This window comes from Oncorhynchus kisutch, linkage group LG18, assembly GCF_002021735.2.
Source record: "Oncorhynchus kisutch isolate 150728-3 linkage group LG18, Okis_V2, whole genome shotgun sequence".
NCBI classification, from domain to species: domain Eukaryota; kingdom Metazoa; phylum Chordata; class Actinopteri; order Salmoniformes; family Salmonidae; genus Oncorhynchus; species Oncorhynchus kisutch.
The window spans coordinates 35,821,187-35,838,024 of record NC_034191.2 but is presented as its reverse complement, the minus strand read 5'-3'; the positions used below and the strand labels follow the sequence as shown (position 1 = coordinate 35,838,024).

The 16,838-nt window shown below is 42.9% G+C and overlaps 1 protein-coding gene across 2 annotated transcripts in view; it reads right to left on the bottom strand.

Moving 5' to 3' along the window:
- LOC109909031 (ras GTPase-activating protein 2-like) overlaps positions 1–16,838 on the bottom strand; it is a 43,144-nt gene that overhangs the window by 4,410 nt on the left and 21,896 nt on the right. The window contains exons 11-23 of one of the 2 annotated variants that reach the window (XM_020507889.2): positions 16,281–16,429; positions 16,061–16,175; positions 15,819–15,893; positions 15,578–15,701; positions 14,693–14,799; positions 12,226–12,312; positions 11,704–11,781; positions 11,466–11,539; positions 7,115–7,218; positions 2,728–2,810; positions 2,132–2,340; positions 631–734; positions 71–248 (exon numbers count right to left, since the gene is read on the bottom strand). In XM_020507889.2, the coding sequence (XP_020363478.1) occupies positions 71–248; positions 631–734; positions 2,132–2,340; positions 2,728–2,810; positions 7,115–7,218; positions 11,466–11,539; positions 11,704–11,781; positions 12,226–12,312; positions 14,693–14,799; positions 15,578–15,701; positions 15,819–15,893; positions 16,061–16,175; positions 16,281–16,429 (1,487 nt within the window). Of the gene's footprint in view, positions 1–70; positions 249–630; positions 735–2,131; positions 2,341–2,727; positions 2,811–4,772; positions 6,730–7,114; positions 7,219–11,465; positions 11,540–11,703; positions 11,782–12,225; positions 12,313–14,692; positions 14,800–15,577; positions 15,702–15,818; positions 15,894–16,060; positions 16,176–16,280; positions 16,430–16,838 lie in introns of those variants that run through there. The other variant, XM_031795924.1, reaches the window with a different exon arrangement.

The window sequence follows — 16,838 nt, the reverse complement described above, 5'->3', positions numbered from 1 at the left end:
CCATGTATGTGTACAAGTGTGTGTGAGTATAGACAGGCGTGTGTGTGTATAGGCATGTGTGTATACTTACTGGCTGCCGTACTGCGCGGTGCCGCTGCGGGTGTCGTGCTCTCTCTGCAGCTCCTTCAGGATGTGTGAGATCTGCCGCACTGTGTGGAATGTCTCCTTGGAGTCCTGGATGGTGAACAGGGAGTAGTCGTCCTGCTCCCTCAGAGGACCCTGGTACACAGCGATGCTGGCACACGCATCTGACCACAGGAGACAATTACATAAGGTCATCATCACAGGCTATCACAGCAAGCTACTGTTGCCAGATTCACACTAAAAAAGGGCCAAACAGAGCCAAGCCAATCAGAGCTGTACTGGGCTGGCCTCGTTAGTCATACACAATAGTTGCTGGAACCGAGCTGGAAAGGACAATGTGAAAAGAAAATATCCAAGCCAGCAGGGTACGGTTCAGGTGTGAATCAAGTATCAAAGTGTCATGCATGCTGCACAAGCACACATAGATGCAGAGAAAATGCCTCATGCAATAAGCCACTATAGAAACAAACAATCTACTGTGATAAGAATACTTTTTATATTAATTAGTGTGAAAGTTGGGTGATTGACAGGTAGAATCCCTCTTGCCTTCCATCTTCTGTAGTTTGGAGTAGCTGGAGGTGAAGAGGGAGAAGATTCTCTCCGTCTCGCGGTCACAGTCGATATCCAGCTGTAGGTTAGCCAGCAAGGTACTGGGAGGGGAGACAGGGTCATGTTTATTAAGCACCAATTAGAAAGAAACAGAAAACCGGGAATTGTCCAATAACGCTACAGTGCTCCCTACTAAATAAGACTGATATAAGACTCCGGTGTCTGATACAAGTAGGCAGTGATTACGGTATGGTCAATTTCTTTGTCTCCTAGGAACTTGTGTTGATCTGAGAGGGAAGGATTAGCACCAGTACAAGAAATATGGCGAAAATGCCACCTGGTCGATTAGAGTGCAAGATAGAACCCTTTAGATGGTTCATAGTTCTATGCTCAACTCTTACTAAGTTCTATAAATTGGTCTTTGGGTGCTGTAGCCGAGGAGTAAATTTGACTTTTTTTAAATAATACACAAATAACATTATTCATAATTCACTCTGGATTATCTTAGTTTTTAGAAACATATTCCATTTTATTTATAAGAAAAGTGACTCCAAAATGACACAATACATTATTTACCATTAATTTCTATTGGGCACAAAATAATCTGCAACACAACCAAAACAAAACAGCAAATGCTGTACAGTCAAACTTAATGTAGTCATTGCATGCTATGAATATGGGACCAAATACGTAAACCTTTTACTACACATAAGTGAATTTGTCCCAATACTTTTGGTCCTGTAAAATTGGGAGATTTTGTACAAAGTGCTGTAATACTGTCACGCCCTGACCTGAGTATTCTTTGTTCTCTTTATATATTTTGTTTAGGTCAGGGTGTGACATGGGTGATGTATGTGTTTTTGTACTGTCTAGGGGTTTTATAGGTTTATGGGGTTGTTTACCATCTTGGCGTTTATGCATGTCCATGGTTGCCTAGATTGGTTCTCAATTAGAGGCAGCTGTTTATCGTTGTCTCTGATTGGGAACCATATTTAGGCAGCCATCATCTTTGGGTATTTTGTGGATTATTGTCTGTGATGTTGCATGTTTGCACTCAGTTTTGCTAGCGGTCACGTTTGTCTTGTTATTTTGTTTGTTTAGTGTACTTCGTGTTTTTCGTCTTTCATTAAAAAGATGTATTCACATCACGCTGCGCTTTGGTCTCCTCAATACGACGATCGTGACAAATATCCTCAAATTAAATCTGACAGTCTGCACTTTAACCTCATAGTTATTGTATAATTTAAAATCCAAAGTGCTGGAGTACAGAGCCAAAACAAGAAAAAAATATGTCACTGTCCCAATACTTTTGGAGCTCACTGTATGCCTCTCTATTTATGCATGGTGATACTTGGGAACAGATTTCCTCTATTAAAATCAATGAGGTCATTTCCTGGTGATTATACAACGTGTAATAAAATGTTATTGGAGAAGAGCTATTGGGGCGCCCTGATCTAGGGACTAGAGGTTGGTTTGAGATTCAGAGTTGAGTACTCACGGTGTGCAGGGTTTGCAGCCCGGCTGGCTGTCACTCAGGCTCCTGCAGCAGAGCCAGGCTCCGGCCAAGTAGGCCGAGGGGTGGAAGGTGCCCAGGCGGTCCGGGTTACAGCGGCTCACTTGGCTCAGCACCTCCACCCACTCACTGGCCTCCACGCAGTTCCCCGCCTGCACGTACAGCGGCTTCTCACTGTGGAGCACCTGGAACATCTAAAAAGGGAGAGGAAAGAGGAGTCGTCTATAACACATTACATACAATATCTGACAGGCTGTGAATATGGTGTAAAATTAATTGCCCTTTGCACACAATTAAGATGGTTATTTTATTTAATAACAGACACTCATAGGCCACATGTGTATCTGTTCAAATTCAATGCGTAAACTCAAAGAACTTCCCTCACAACTTACATAGGACCACAGGAGTATCCTGATCTGTTGACCTGACCAGGAAAACCTCTGAGCCTTTGCATTAGCTTATAGTATAACTGTGCTTGACCGTTTACTGGTCAGGTAGGTGGCCAGGGAAAACTACTGGCTCTAAACAGACCACAATAGACAGTCATGAGACAGGCTGAGGGGGTCCCAAGTCCTGCTTACATTTTTGCGGTTAAAGGCACTTTCGTCCAGTTTCTCCACAGCCTGGATATTCTTCACAGGCATAATGCAGAGTGCTTCTTTCCCTTGGAAAACAAAAATAAACGTAAATATATGCACACACACAAAATGTCTACATTGGGCTCTCTTACCCTTATATAAAAACAGGCTACTGTAACAAGTAAGGATAGTAGCTAGTCTCAACAACAGAAAGAATCCCGTCTCTGGATAAATTATATAGTAATATTCTTCAACTGTTAAAGAATAATCTGGAACCCACCAAAGTCGTCTTGGTCAAGCTACATCACTAGGAGGAACATTGAGTTCTTACACCATGTGACCCTTACTACTGCATTACAGTTTTCACATACCCGTCCAACAAAAATACAAATCGAGAACATTCTTTTTACAGTCGATAGACCATTTCCAGCACTGTGTCTGACAAAAGCCCGGGCCAAAACACACAAATCATGCACAGTTATAAAAGCAGTCTCGGTATCAGCTCCTGCTATTGGTCTCTCTTCAGTCTCCACCTATCAGCTCACACTCCTTCCCTTCATCTAGCTGATAGAGTGAAGTGTCTGATCCACTGATGATACTTATCTGCACATACAACCACCCCCCCCTTTTCTTTCGCTCTCCCTTACATATGTGAATCAAGGTGCATTGGGTGTGTGTGATGAATTTTGCCATATCAATCTCTCATTTAAGAGGGAGCGCTTTTCTCTGCCTGCCACCTTCCTCTTCCTCCGCATTGCCAGTCCGACGGACCCCCCCGACCCCGCCACGCATACCTCCAGCACCATCAGGTTCTCTGCATATCTCCTGCCTTCCAGTTCAGTGCTCACACACACACTTCAGTTCATCTCCGGACAGCAGGCTACAAATCACTGAAGTTGTAAACACAGATCTTCACTACTCTGGCTACGTTACTGCATTCTGGTACATTATTTATGTTGTTCCTCTCTCTGAGTCGTTCCAATATCCAACAGGAGTCCCAAATCTAGAGCAGAGCTAGACTCAATGAATGATCTAAATCCCAATTAGAAATGCACTTTATTACAATGTGATGTTCAATGTGCTGCATTGTTGCCAGTAGCATTATGTCTAGGCAATCAGATGCACATCTGAACATTCTGATCCATGGTTCTCTTCACAATTTTACTGAAATCTCCTGCCAATATGAAAAAATTAAATCATGCACACAAACTAGTCTGAAAGTGAACCCAGACACACTTCAGCCGAGGGCAACACAACTAGGTTGCGTCTCAAATGTCCTTCTCCCTTCCATTACAAATTGAAACCCATATAAAAAAATAAAAATTAAGTTATGAGACAGCACACACTCACAGCAACATGAGACTTAGTTCAAAACCTCCCAAATGCCTTTCAAACTTAGCACAGACTATTACTAACCCCCCAAACAGCACCACCAGAGCCCATAGTGCTTCAGCTGCACTGCCCAAACCCAGTTGTCACTGTCAATTTAGAGTTACACCAATCTAGAGGCCCCATCTGTCTGCCTGTTCTGCTGTAACAGAGCCAGCATTGCAGTGGCAGGGCACAGCTCCAGAGACCACTCCAACACACACAAAAAACACACACAGATGAACACACAAATGAACGTGCATGGGTAACAACATCTATGCTTATCTATGGCATGTGGTTGTGGAGGAATGAGCAAATGTTGTGAGAGTATAGAATACAACCTACAATCTCCCAAACCTACACACCCAATACCAAAACTTGATGAATTAACATCAGGAAGTTGGATCCTTCACCAAACATGTATTTTCTGATGATTATCAAATAAATATAGTTTAAATTGCAGCTGTTTGCAGGCCCCACATTTCTTTTCAAACCATGTTCTGAAGTGCATCCTCGGTCAATAAAATAATGGAGTTAAACCAAGCTAACTCCCTATGGAATTCAATATTGATGCATACGCTGACAGCAGGTTTTCCACATTCCAACAAAAACAAAATAAATGGATAATGAAATGTGTCAAGATTGACCGTTGACGGTAAAAGGGGGGGGGGGGGGGGGGGGGGAACCCTCCGGAGACCAATGGATCTAGACTGGATTCTTTCTTCAAAGAGTTCATGTGAGTTTACTTTTCTCCAAAGACTTGAGAAGGACTAGGAGAAGGCTGGAGCTGTAGGGCCCGTTGCCCTGAGTCGAGGCCAGGATTTACATGAAACAAACTTTCAAAGATATACACACAAACTAACGATAACATTCACAAACTCACACACATACAGCTGCAAGCAGATACGCACGTGTAGGCAGGCCCAACCCTCAACCTCACTTTTATCAACACTCAACAGCCTCCTCTGTGTTGCTCTCCACATCCTCCATTCTGTTAGCCTGCATACTCACACTAAATTCTGTCATTGAAGTAATTTGTGGTGACTAGGGGAATGAGGGGCATGGTACAAAAAGTAATAAGCAATTGGATCGTGTATGACCAAATCAGAGTACCAAATTCAATGAAGAATTATCAAACCTCTGCTTTACCCACGTGTTCTGGCTCTGGCCCAACCCAATGTTTTCTGGACCAATCAGACAGACCAAATGTGTCCGCAGTCGGTGAAGGGTTAGAGACATACTCAGATCCAGATTCATTGTGGAGAAAAAAACTAACATCCGTGGGTGTGGCGTAGCATTTGGCCAAAGCAAAGAGTCTGGGTAGCCAGGCAACCATTCTATCACACCCCTGTGAAGCAGTAGGTGCTATTGTGGTAACATCATTTAGGTCTGATGATGTGATTGGAAGTTAACTGAACAGTAATGCTATTGGTCAACAGTCTCTATTTGAAGAATCTCAAATATATTTTGATTTGTTTAACTTTTTTGGTTACTACATGATTCCATGTGTTATTTCATAGTTTAGATGTCTTCACTATTATTCTAAAATGTAGAAAATAGTCCAAATAAAGAAAAACCCTTGAATAAGTAGGTGTGTCCAAACTTGACTGGTACATATGATGAATATTACCTTACACATACCTCCCTAGCCCCCTGACACGCACCAAAACTGACACAACAGAGTGAATGAGGAAATGAGCCTTGGTAATTGTTGAGAAGAGTGCTGAGGGAACATTCTTGGTGGAGTGTGCCATGGACCTGGGAGCAGCAGTAAATTAACGGAAGGTTGGATTTGGCTGGGGCCTGTTCCAAACAATTTACGTAACTGATTGAAAAAGATTACTTGACATTTCAACAATAATTAGAGTGGAGGGAAAAACAAAAACACAGTGTTACACAAGACCTTCGGCTCGTTTATGCAACGTCCAGGCTATCACACCATGTACAATATGGCTGAAAGCGTCTGGCTGCTATTGGCTTTCATAGGACTTAGAGATCGGAGAGGTCTGACAAAGTCTAAGCAGATCAGAAGACTTGACTTGGAATATGAAACAAATGAACTAGGCCTATATGAGCTTATTGCAGATCTCCGGCCATCAGGTTAGGTCTGATTACTAGGCTTGATTTCAACATGCCTTGTTGTCATTGGGGACAAAGCAGAGAGCTAGAGGTGAAGTCCTCTGATTTGCTCAGCTTCAACTTCTGACAGTTGAGCCAAAAACCACAAAATGTGCCAACTAGAAGCCTATTTTTTGTGTAATTGTAGGGTCGTTTTTCATACCAGCATACTTTGACCTCAAATTTCATGCATCTGGTGTATGCGCGATACTGCGATACTGCTATGGCAGCAGCCCCCAGCGTCTCATAGCCTCTCTTCAAGAGAGGCTCTCTTCAAGAATTACAGGAGCCTGGCAGAGAAACCAGGAGCCTAGCGTGTGTGTGTGTGTGTGCTCCACTGAGGTGAGCTGAGGAGTAGAGTACAGGACACCCGCCAGGTAGGCTCCACTATAATGACCAGGGTTCTCACTCTCCCTCCTCTTCTGCCACTCTCTGGCTGGCTCTCATTATAATGAACAGAGCTTACTTCCTGCATTCCTCCCCCTCTCTGTGGGAGACCAGTGGCCCGTGGATAGATACCTGTGGATAGAGCTCCATATATTCACCATCTCCCCTGGGAGATAAAAGCTAAGAGCCTTGTCCAAACAGTGTTGCATGTCTAGAAAATCCACAATTTCAAAACAACTGGCTAACCTACTGTGTTATTGACTTGTTAATTGTTTACTCCATGTGTAACTCTGTGTTGTCTGTTCACACTGCTATGCTTTATCTTGGCCAGGTCGCAGTTGCAAATGAGAACTTGTTCTCAACTAGCTTACCTGGTTAAATAAAGGTGAAATAAAAAAATAAAAAATAAAAAACCTTGCCCATGGAGGGATCTGGTCCAACACTGCCCCCTATGGGGGACTCTGTGGTGGTGGCGTGTGTGGTTGTGAATCTGTGTGAGTGTGTGTGCATGTCTCACCTCTATGCTTGTGGTAGGAGAGCTCCCTGTTGGTCACTCTAAGCCACCTCTTCTTAAAGTTCTTGCCGATGCGTTTCCTTCCCTGGGCCCGCTTCTGTACCTCCCTGTAGTAAAATAAATATAGACTTGACATTGACACAGTAAGTATAACTTTACAGCCAACAACCCATTTTTATGTGTAGCTTTCTTTATGGAACCAGAAATATATATCAAAGTCAATGATCCCTCTTAGTGACAAACCCCTCTGGTCAGCTCAAACTAAAGTCACCTAACTTTTTACATTAAAGATTTAGTCCTGGACTAAAAAGCACTTTCAGTCCAGGAAACAGGCACAAAATCTTTACCCCACTAGCCAAAACCCAAATTAAATTGTATTTGTCACATGAGCCGAATACAACAGGTATAATACAACCTTACCATGAAATGCTTACAAGCCATTAACCAACAATGCAGTTAAGAAAATAGTTACAAAAGTAAGACAAATAACAATGAGGCTATATACAGGGGTTAACGGTACCGAGTCTATGAGAAGGGGTACAGGTTAGTCAAGGTAGCAGCAGTGTAAAAACAAGGGGGGGGGGGGGGGGGGGGGGGGGAGCTTCCTATGACACCGCCTAGTATATAGGTCCTGGGCTGTACGCACTACCCTCTGTAGCGCTTTACAGTCGAATGCAGAGTAGTTGCCATACCAGGCGGTGATGCATCTGGTCAGGATGCTCTCGATGGTGCAGCTGTAGAACTTTGAGGATCTGGGGACCCATGCCAAATCTTTTCAGTCTCCTGAGGGGGAAAAGGTGTTGTCGTGCCCTCTTCACGACTGTCTTAATGTGTTTGGACCATGATTGTTTGTCCACATCCCCAACAAACTAAGAACTTCAAATTCTCGACCCACTCCACATCAGCCCCGTCGATGTGAATGGGGGCGTGTTCGGCCCTCCTTTTCCCGTAGTCCACGATCATCTCCTATGTCTTGCTCACATTGAGGGAGAGGTTGTTGTCCTAGCACCACACTGCCAGGTCTCTGACCTCCCTTTAGGTTGTCTCATCGTGGTCGGTGATCAGGCCTACCACTGTTGTGTCATCAAACGTAATGATGGTGTTGGAGTCGTGCCTGGCCACGCTGTTGTGGGTGAACAGGGAGTACAGGAGGGGATTAAGCACGCACCCCTGAGGGGTCCCCTGTGTTGAGGATCAGCATGGCAGATGTTGTTGCCTACCCTTACCACCTGGGTGCGGCCCACCAGGAAGTCCAGGATCCAGTTACAGAGGGAGGTGTTTAGTCCCAGGGTCCTTAGCTTAATGATGAGCTTCGTGGGCACTATGGTGTTGAATGCTGAGCTGTAGTCAATGAACAGCATTCTCACATAGGTGTTCCTTTTGTCCAGGTGGGAAAGGGCAGTGTGGAGTACAATTGAGATTGTGTCATCTGTGGATCTGTTGGGGCAGTATGCGAATTAGTAGAGTGGGTCTAGAGTTTCCGGGATGGCGTTGACTTGAGCCATGACAACTGCCATGAGTGCTACGGGCGGTAGTCATTTAGGCAGGTTACAGGGCCTTAGGCATAGGGACTATGGTGGTCTGCTTGAAACATGTAGATATTACAGACTCGGTCAAAGAGAGGTTGAAAATGTCAGTGTAGACTAGAGGTCGACCGATTAGGATTTTTCAACACCGATACCGATTATTTGAGGGCCAAAAAAGCCGATACCGATTAAAATCGGCCGATTTTTTACTTTTTAAAATTTGTAATAATGAGAATTACAACAATACTGAATGAACACTTATTTTACCTTAATATAATACATCAATAAATCAATTTAGCCTCAAATAAATAATGAAACATGTTCAATTTGTTTTAAATAATGCAAAAACAAAGTGTTGGCGAAGAAAGTAAAAGTGCAATATGTGCCATGTAAGAAAGCTAACGTTTAAGTTCCTTGCTCAGAACATAAGAAAGCTGGTGGTTCCTTTTAACATGAGTCTTCAATATTCCCAGGTAAGAAGTTTTAGGTTGTAGTTATTACAGGACTATTTCTCTCTATACAATTTGCATTTCATATACCTTTGACTATTGGATGTTCTTATAGGCACTTTAGTATTGCCAGTGTAACAGTATAACTTCCATCCCTCTCCTTGCTACCTAGGCTCGAACCAGGAACACATCAACAACAGCCACCCTCGAAGCAGCGTTACCCATGCAGAGCAAGGGAAACAACTACTCCAAGTCTCAGAGCGAGTGACGTTTGAAACGCTATTAGCGTGCACCCCGCTAACTAGCTAGCCATTTCACATCGGTTACACTAGCCTAATCTCGGATTAGTTGATAGGCTTGAAGTCATAAACCGCACAATGCTTGAAGCATTGCGAAGAGCTGCTGGCAAAAAAACGCATGGGTGCGATGTTTGAATGAATGCTTACGAGCCTGCTGGTGCCTACCATCGCTCAGTCAGACTGCTCAATCAAATCATAGACTTAATTATAACATAATAACACACAGAAATACGAGCCTTAGGTCATTAATATGGTTGAATCTGGAAACGATCATCTCGAAAACCAAACTTTAATTCTTTCAGTGAAATACGGATCCGTTCCGTATTTTATCTAACGGGTGGCATCCATAAGTCTAAACATTGCTGTTACATTGCACAACCTTCAATGTTAAGTCATAATTACGTAAAATTCTGGCAAATTGGTTCGCAATGAGCCAGGCGGCCCAAACTGTTGCATATACCCTGACTCTGTGTGCAATGAACGCAAGATAAGTGACAATTTCACCTGTTTAATATTGCCTGTTAACCTTTCTTTTAGCTAAATATGCAGGTTTAAAAATATATACTTCTGTGTATTGATTTTAAGAAAGGCATTGATATTTATGGTTAGGTACACATTGGAGCAACGACAGTCCTTTTTCGCGAATGCGCATCGCATCGATTATATGCAACGCAGGACACGCTAGATAACTATACATGGTTGATGATATTACAAGTTTAACTAGTGATTATGATTGATTGTTTTTTATAAGATAAGTTTAATGCTAGCTAGCAACTTACCTTGGCTTCTTACTACATTTGCGTAAGAGGCAGGCTCCTCGTGAGGCAGGTGGTTAGAGCGTTGGACTAGTTAACAATAAGGTTGCAAGATTGAATCCCTGAGCTGACATGGTAAAAATCTGTCATTCTGCCCCTGAACAAGGCCGTTAACCCACCATTCCTAGGCCGTCATTGAAAATAAGAATGTGTTCTTACCTGACTTGCCTCGTTAAATAAAGTTGTAAAAAAAGTATTATATATATATATATATATATATATATATATATATATAATAAAATAAAACATTTGCAAAAATCGGCATCCAAAATGACCGATTTCCAATTGTTATGAAAACTTGAAATCGGTCGACCTCTAGTGTAGACCCTTGCCAGTTGGTCCACGCATGCTCCGAGTGCACGTTCTGGTAATCCGTCTGGCCCTTGCTCACATCGGCTACGGAGAGCGTGATTACACAGTCGCCCGGAACAGCTGGTGATCTCATGCATGCTTCAGTGTTGCTTGCCTCGAAGCATAAAAAAGGCATTTAGCTCATCTGGTAGGCTCGTGCCACTGGGGAGCTCGCGGCTGGGTTTCCCTTTTTTAGTCTAATGGTTTGCAAGCCCTGCCACATCAGATAAGTGTCAGAGCCGGTGTAGTAGGATTCAATCTTAGTCCTCTATTAATGCTTTGGCTGTTTGAGAGCAGTGCGGAATTTCTTATAAGCGTCCAGATTAGTGTTCCACTCCTTGAAAGCGGCAGCTCTAACCTTTAGCTCGGTTCGGGTGTTGCCTGTAATCCACAGCTTCTGGTTCGGATATGTACATACGGTCGCTGTGGGGACGACGTCGTCGATGCACTTATTGATGAAGCCGGTGACTGAAGTGGTATACTCCTCAATGTCATTGGATGAAACCCAGAACATCCAGTCTGTGCTAGCAAAACAGTCCTGTAGCGTAGCATCCACGTCATCTGACAACGCCCGTATTGACCGAGTCACTGGTACTTCCTGATTCCTGCTTACAAGCAAAAACTTTAGCAGGAGGACAGAATTATGGTCAGATTTGCCAAATGGAGGGCGAGGGAGAGCTTTGTACACGTCTCTGTGTGTGGAGTAAAGGTGGTCTAGAGTTTTTATTTTTCTTCCTCTGGTTGCACATGTGACATGCTGGTAGAAATTAGGTAAAAACTGATCTAAGTTTGCCTGCATTAAAGTCCCCGGCCACTAGGAGCGCCACTTCTGGATGAACATTTTCTTGCTTGCTTATTGCCTTACACAGCTCGTCGAGTGTGGTCTTAGTGTCAGCTGGATGTGAGCCACTCACCCCTCTTTGAGAACCACAGAATCCTCCACCCCGCTGGACTCCTTACTGATGTTGGAGGAGATCTCGTCTAGGAACTACAAACAAACACACAATGTTAGAGGGAAACACCATGCAAAATCAGCAATGCAAAAAAAAAACTAACATGGAAAACTGATTTACTAACATGTGGTTGGTAAAAGTTTTGACACATGGTCTACAAAATATAATGTAATAGGAAGGTTCACAACCAAAAACTCACCTTTTTTACTTTTCCAATACATTTGTCTTCTTGGAATGATTTGAAGAAATCGTACATGTAGGATTCTTTAAAACTAGACTAAAGACAAAAACACAGACAAAAAGTGTTACTTTTACTCAGAGCAGACCTACAGACAACCCGTGGGGCAAAAACTGGTTAAATCAACATCGTTTCCACATCATTTCACCACCCAAAAATCTATATGATGATGTTGAATCAACATGGAAAACTAATTGGATTTGCAAAAAGTCATCAATAAGGGCATTGTCTTTTTTGTTGTTGTCGACTTTTAACATAAATCCAATGACATGGTGAAATGTTTTGTTGATTTGACGTTGAATTCACATTAGTTGACAACTCAACCAAATGTTTATCAAAAATAGACCTTCAACTGATGTGCCCAGTGGGATGAATGATATGATAGACATGTTGACTGACTGATAAGACACACAAGGGAAGATTGATAAATTGATTGGTGGGCATGGTGACAGGCTGATAAGACAGACATACATGAATACATACCAGTTTGTTTTTGGACAGGCTACCCCAGCTCCCCAGAGTCTGGATGGTCTTGGAGATTAGAGTGAGTGTTCGGGAGACCTCTAGGTCCTGACAGATGAGTGTACAAAAGACGTCAAATACCAGGGTCATGTTTTAAGGCACCGAACAGAATACATTTTTAATATTTTTTTTTTTTTTAAACGGGGAGGGACTAGCTGTGCTTGTCCAATAACTTATTGTTATTGTTGTGTTTATAAATCTATCCGTTGCGTGGCCTAATGAATATGACCGTTTATATCACAAAAATGTGTTTCACAATGATGATTGGGAAACACATTTTTCAGAAATCAGTGTAAAAACAGTCAGCTTATGTGAATATGCATCAAAACATTTTTGGAATCTAATCAAGTTTCTCAAATCAGTCATGGGGACCCTCACTTTTTGTTCTAACCCAGTACTAAACACTCGTAACTCAGTCAATCAAGGGTTTGATGATAGGTTGAGTATTCGAATCAGGTGTGTAATTGCTGTGTTAGAATAAAAATGTGCTCTCCCCGAGCGTCCTCCAGGAATTAAATCAGAAACACTTATGTCATCTACCCTTCCAAATATGCAATTTTTGAGATTCAAGAATTACTAAGCATTTTTGTCTTGTTCAGCCTTTGTCATCTCTTATTATGGAACAGTTATTTTACTAACATAAATCATTTGACAAACATAGCAAATTTGGGTAGCCTACACACCATTCCGCCATTTTGGAAATAAGTGAAATTCCAATGTACATGCATGTAATTACATCATTGCATGCAACATGTACAGTATGTGTTGTATGATGTAGGCCTACAGTGAATGTACATTTCACATTTAAAGCCACTGCTACTTAGTTCTGCTGTGCTAAATGGCTTCTTTGCATGCTTTTTAGTCAGCCCTGATTTCAAAGGAGTTTCAGCTTGCCACAGAATTCTCCCCGTTACGAATTCTCCCTTCAGCTCCATCTGAAGATGACCTTCTGGGAATGATCGAAGGCAAACCTCCATCTCCTCAGAGGTCTAATAGTCTTCAGCATCAACAACACTTCATACGCAACCACTGGCCGGCGGATTAGAGGAGAGTAGTACCACACACACACACACACACCCACCCACCTCTGGTCCCTCACCGCACCATCCTAAATCGATTACAGATTCTCTAAACGTCCTTTTTAAGGACCAATGAGCATGTACTTCTGGAGTAAATATCATACAGACTCTTACTGTATTTAAATGGTCTGAAATGCTTTTAGCGATGCTCACAGCCTTAGGAGAACTTGGGTATGGGCTTACTGCAGTAATCTAAGTGAAAGGATTGTCCTGGGATTTTGCACACAAAAGAAAAATAGGCCTATCACCTGTTGGACCAAATTCTAACATTTAGGCTCCAGTACAGGTACATTTACTAATAATTGACATAGTAAAATGCTAATTAGGCCAACACAGTAATATCATAGGCTACATGGGATTCATTAGAATAACTTGGCTAAAAATTCAGTAGAAGGCCTAGTGCAACTTTATTATAAAACAGTTGACTGATGTTTCAAGCTTGGTTTAGCCATTGTCCTAGCCTACTTTTTATTTTACCGTTATTTAACTAGGCAAGTCCGTTAAGAACAAATTCTTATTTTCAATGACAGCCTAGGAACAGTGGGTTAACTGCCTGTTCAGGGGCAGAACAACAGATTTGTACCTTGTCAGCTCGGGGATTTGAACTTGCAACCTTCCGGTTACTAGTCCAACGCTCTAACCTCTAGGCTACCCTGCCACTTTACAAAGGTGTTCCTGGATTTCAATGTTTGTTTTTCTTTGTTGCTGCCGTGGTCACTGCTGGAGCGATTTGTTCATGGAAGAGCGTGATATTTGGGATGTTCTTTTGGAATGTTCAATTCTTTTTTTGTTGTAGAATGACTGAGGTCGTCACCTGTGATTTTTATTTTTAAAGAACATTTTACTCAAATGCATGAAAAGGGATAGTGCAAGATTTTTGGCAATGAAGCCCTTTTTCTACTTACCTAGAGTCAGATGAACTCATGGATACCATTTTTGTCTCTGTGTGCAGTTTGAAGGACGTTTAAGGAAGTTTCGCAAGCCATTGCTAACTAGCCAATGCTGCTAGCTGTTCCTATAACTAGCTGCTTCCAAAGACTTCAAGTCACTGTGCTAATGCTAGTTAGCAATTCAGTCACTGTGCTAATGCTAGTTAGCAATTTAGTCACTGTGCTAATGCTAGTTAGCAAATGCTAACTTCAAACTACATGCAGACATAAAAATGGTATCCATGAGAATCTTGCACTAACTCTGGGTAAGTAGAAAAAATGTGAGGCGTCGCTGCTAAATGAATAAGGGGAGCACTTCACGTCTAAGTAGCTATACCATATCACTACAGCGTAAACACAAGGGATACCTCCGATGTGACACAAAAGTTTAAAAAAATATAGGCATATGGGCATACTCACAGGATGGTGTGGGCGGAGCTGGAAGGTGTGTGGCGAGAGAACGGCGACGGCAAAGAAGCGCAGGAACACGAAGCTGCTGACCGCCGAATACTGGACATGAGGATCATCTGCAGGGGAGAGGAGGAAGGGAGAGAAGGAGGAGACAGGTGAAGGAAAGATAAAACCAAAGCTTGGCTTGCTCCCTGTCCTTATCCATTGACTGCTCAATGGTAAGAAAACAAGGATGTCGTTTTTTGTTTTGGGTGAGCTATCCCTTTAAAAAAGGTGCTAATTCGTATAAGCATGGTGGTTAATGAGAACATGACTTACACCAAGCTCCAACACAAGTGTTTACTTGAAGGGCCTCTGTCATACTACGGGACAACCTCCTGCACTTTAGTCAGGCTTCTGGCTCCACCTCATGGTGGACATGGTATCTACAACATGCTGCTTACTGATGGAAGATACTTTATCAGAGTCTTTTTTTAATATAAAGTAACTAGATAATACTTGGGAAAGACTGGCATAATATTTCTGAATCTAATCTATCATCTTTTCTTTTGGATAGAGACCTGGACCAGTCTACACAAATGCTTACAACAGGATCTACACGAGATCAACTCGATATTTGCGGTATGAAAACATCTCAGAAACATTTTTGTGGTTAGTGGACGTTCTCTCTAATGTGATGAGGCACAGTAAGTATCGATGAGAGAGCTGTGACTGAGGAATAGGGTTACAAAACTCCAGAAACTTTCCCGGAAAGTTCGGCAAACCACCAAACGGAGTTTTTTTTAAACCCGGGAACTTTGGAAAGTTTTCCGAAATTTTGAAATCATGCTGAGGATGAGGAGGTAGGATGAAGGGGAGTAGAGAGGATAAAGATGCACGTGATGCCCTGCTCACCTGGGAACCGCTTGGAGGCCAGTTGACGCAGCGAGCGGAACACGTCACACATGAGCGGGGGACAGCTGGAGCTGGATTGGGTGATGGACGAGAACACCTTCTGAACGTACCCTTGCAGGTTCTCCTGGAGAGAGGACGGACACACACGTCGCTTATTAACACTTCATTCTGTATACCACCCCACCACTACACGATATACTGATAGCAAGCTTGCGATGCACCGGACAAATGTATACTGTACCTTGTTGACCTCAACGTTGTCTCCCTCTTTCAGTTTGATCGGGTCAATCTCACAGGTTTTGTTTGATTCACAAATCTACAAAAGAAATTGAAGATGTTATGCATTTTCAAACATGTTGTTCCTAGGCTAATGAGCTTTCATGATTTGGTTCATAGCACAGCTTACTTCTTAGGATCTGTGTTAATCTATGATATAATCAATTGGCTCACATCATTACCTAGGTAACATATGATGTACATTACCTCATCCAATACAGGCTTCAGGGTGACCGTCAAGTAGCTCCGCCCTACAATCTTCATCATGTCATCGATGCAGCGTGTTGCCAGGGAGTTGCCACGGAAAATGGTGTTGGCCTCCCTAGACAGACAAGACCGGGTTCAGAGGTCAGGATACCTATTCACTTTATTGAGCACTACTTTTGTCCAGAGCTCATAGGGCCGAGGAGAAGTGTGTACTACTCACTGAGTGTTCTCCAGCTCCAGGGCAGCGATGGCGGAGACGAAGGACACCAGGCGGCTGTGGTGGAGTAGCAGGCGGACCACGGGCAGCACCGCCTCATACCTCTCCCTGCAGATGTCCCCCAGAATGTGGGCCGCTGACGCCGAGATTGGCTGAGACGGAGAAGAGCGATAAATAGAGACAGAGATAAAGGCACCATACCGTGAGTGATGATTGGTCAGCCACTAATGGTTATTGGTTGACTGCAATTCCACATGTATACAGCCACCACTCATGACAAATTACTGGCAACGGTGTGGAATACAATGTGGGGGCTGTAGGCGATGTTTGACCAGTGACAGTTTTAACCGATTGTCGGTCCTACGCGTCCTCTATTGTACACTCACAACTTTCTTCCTTTAAGGGAGACTTCGGGATTTTGGCAATGATGCCCTTTATCTACTTCCCATTTTTATGTCCAGTATGAAGGAAGTTAGAGGTAGTTTCACGAGCCAAAGCTAACTAGCGTTAGTGCAATGACTGGAAGTATCAACTAGCAATTCCTTTAAGTTCCTTAATGAG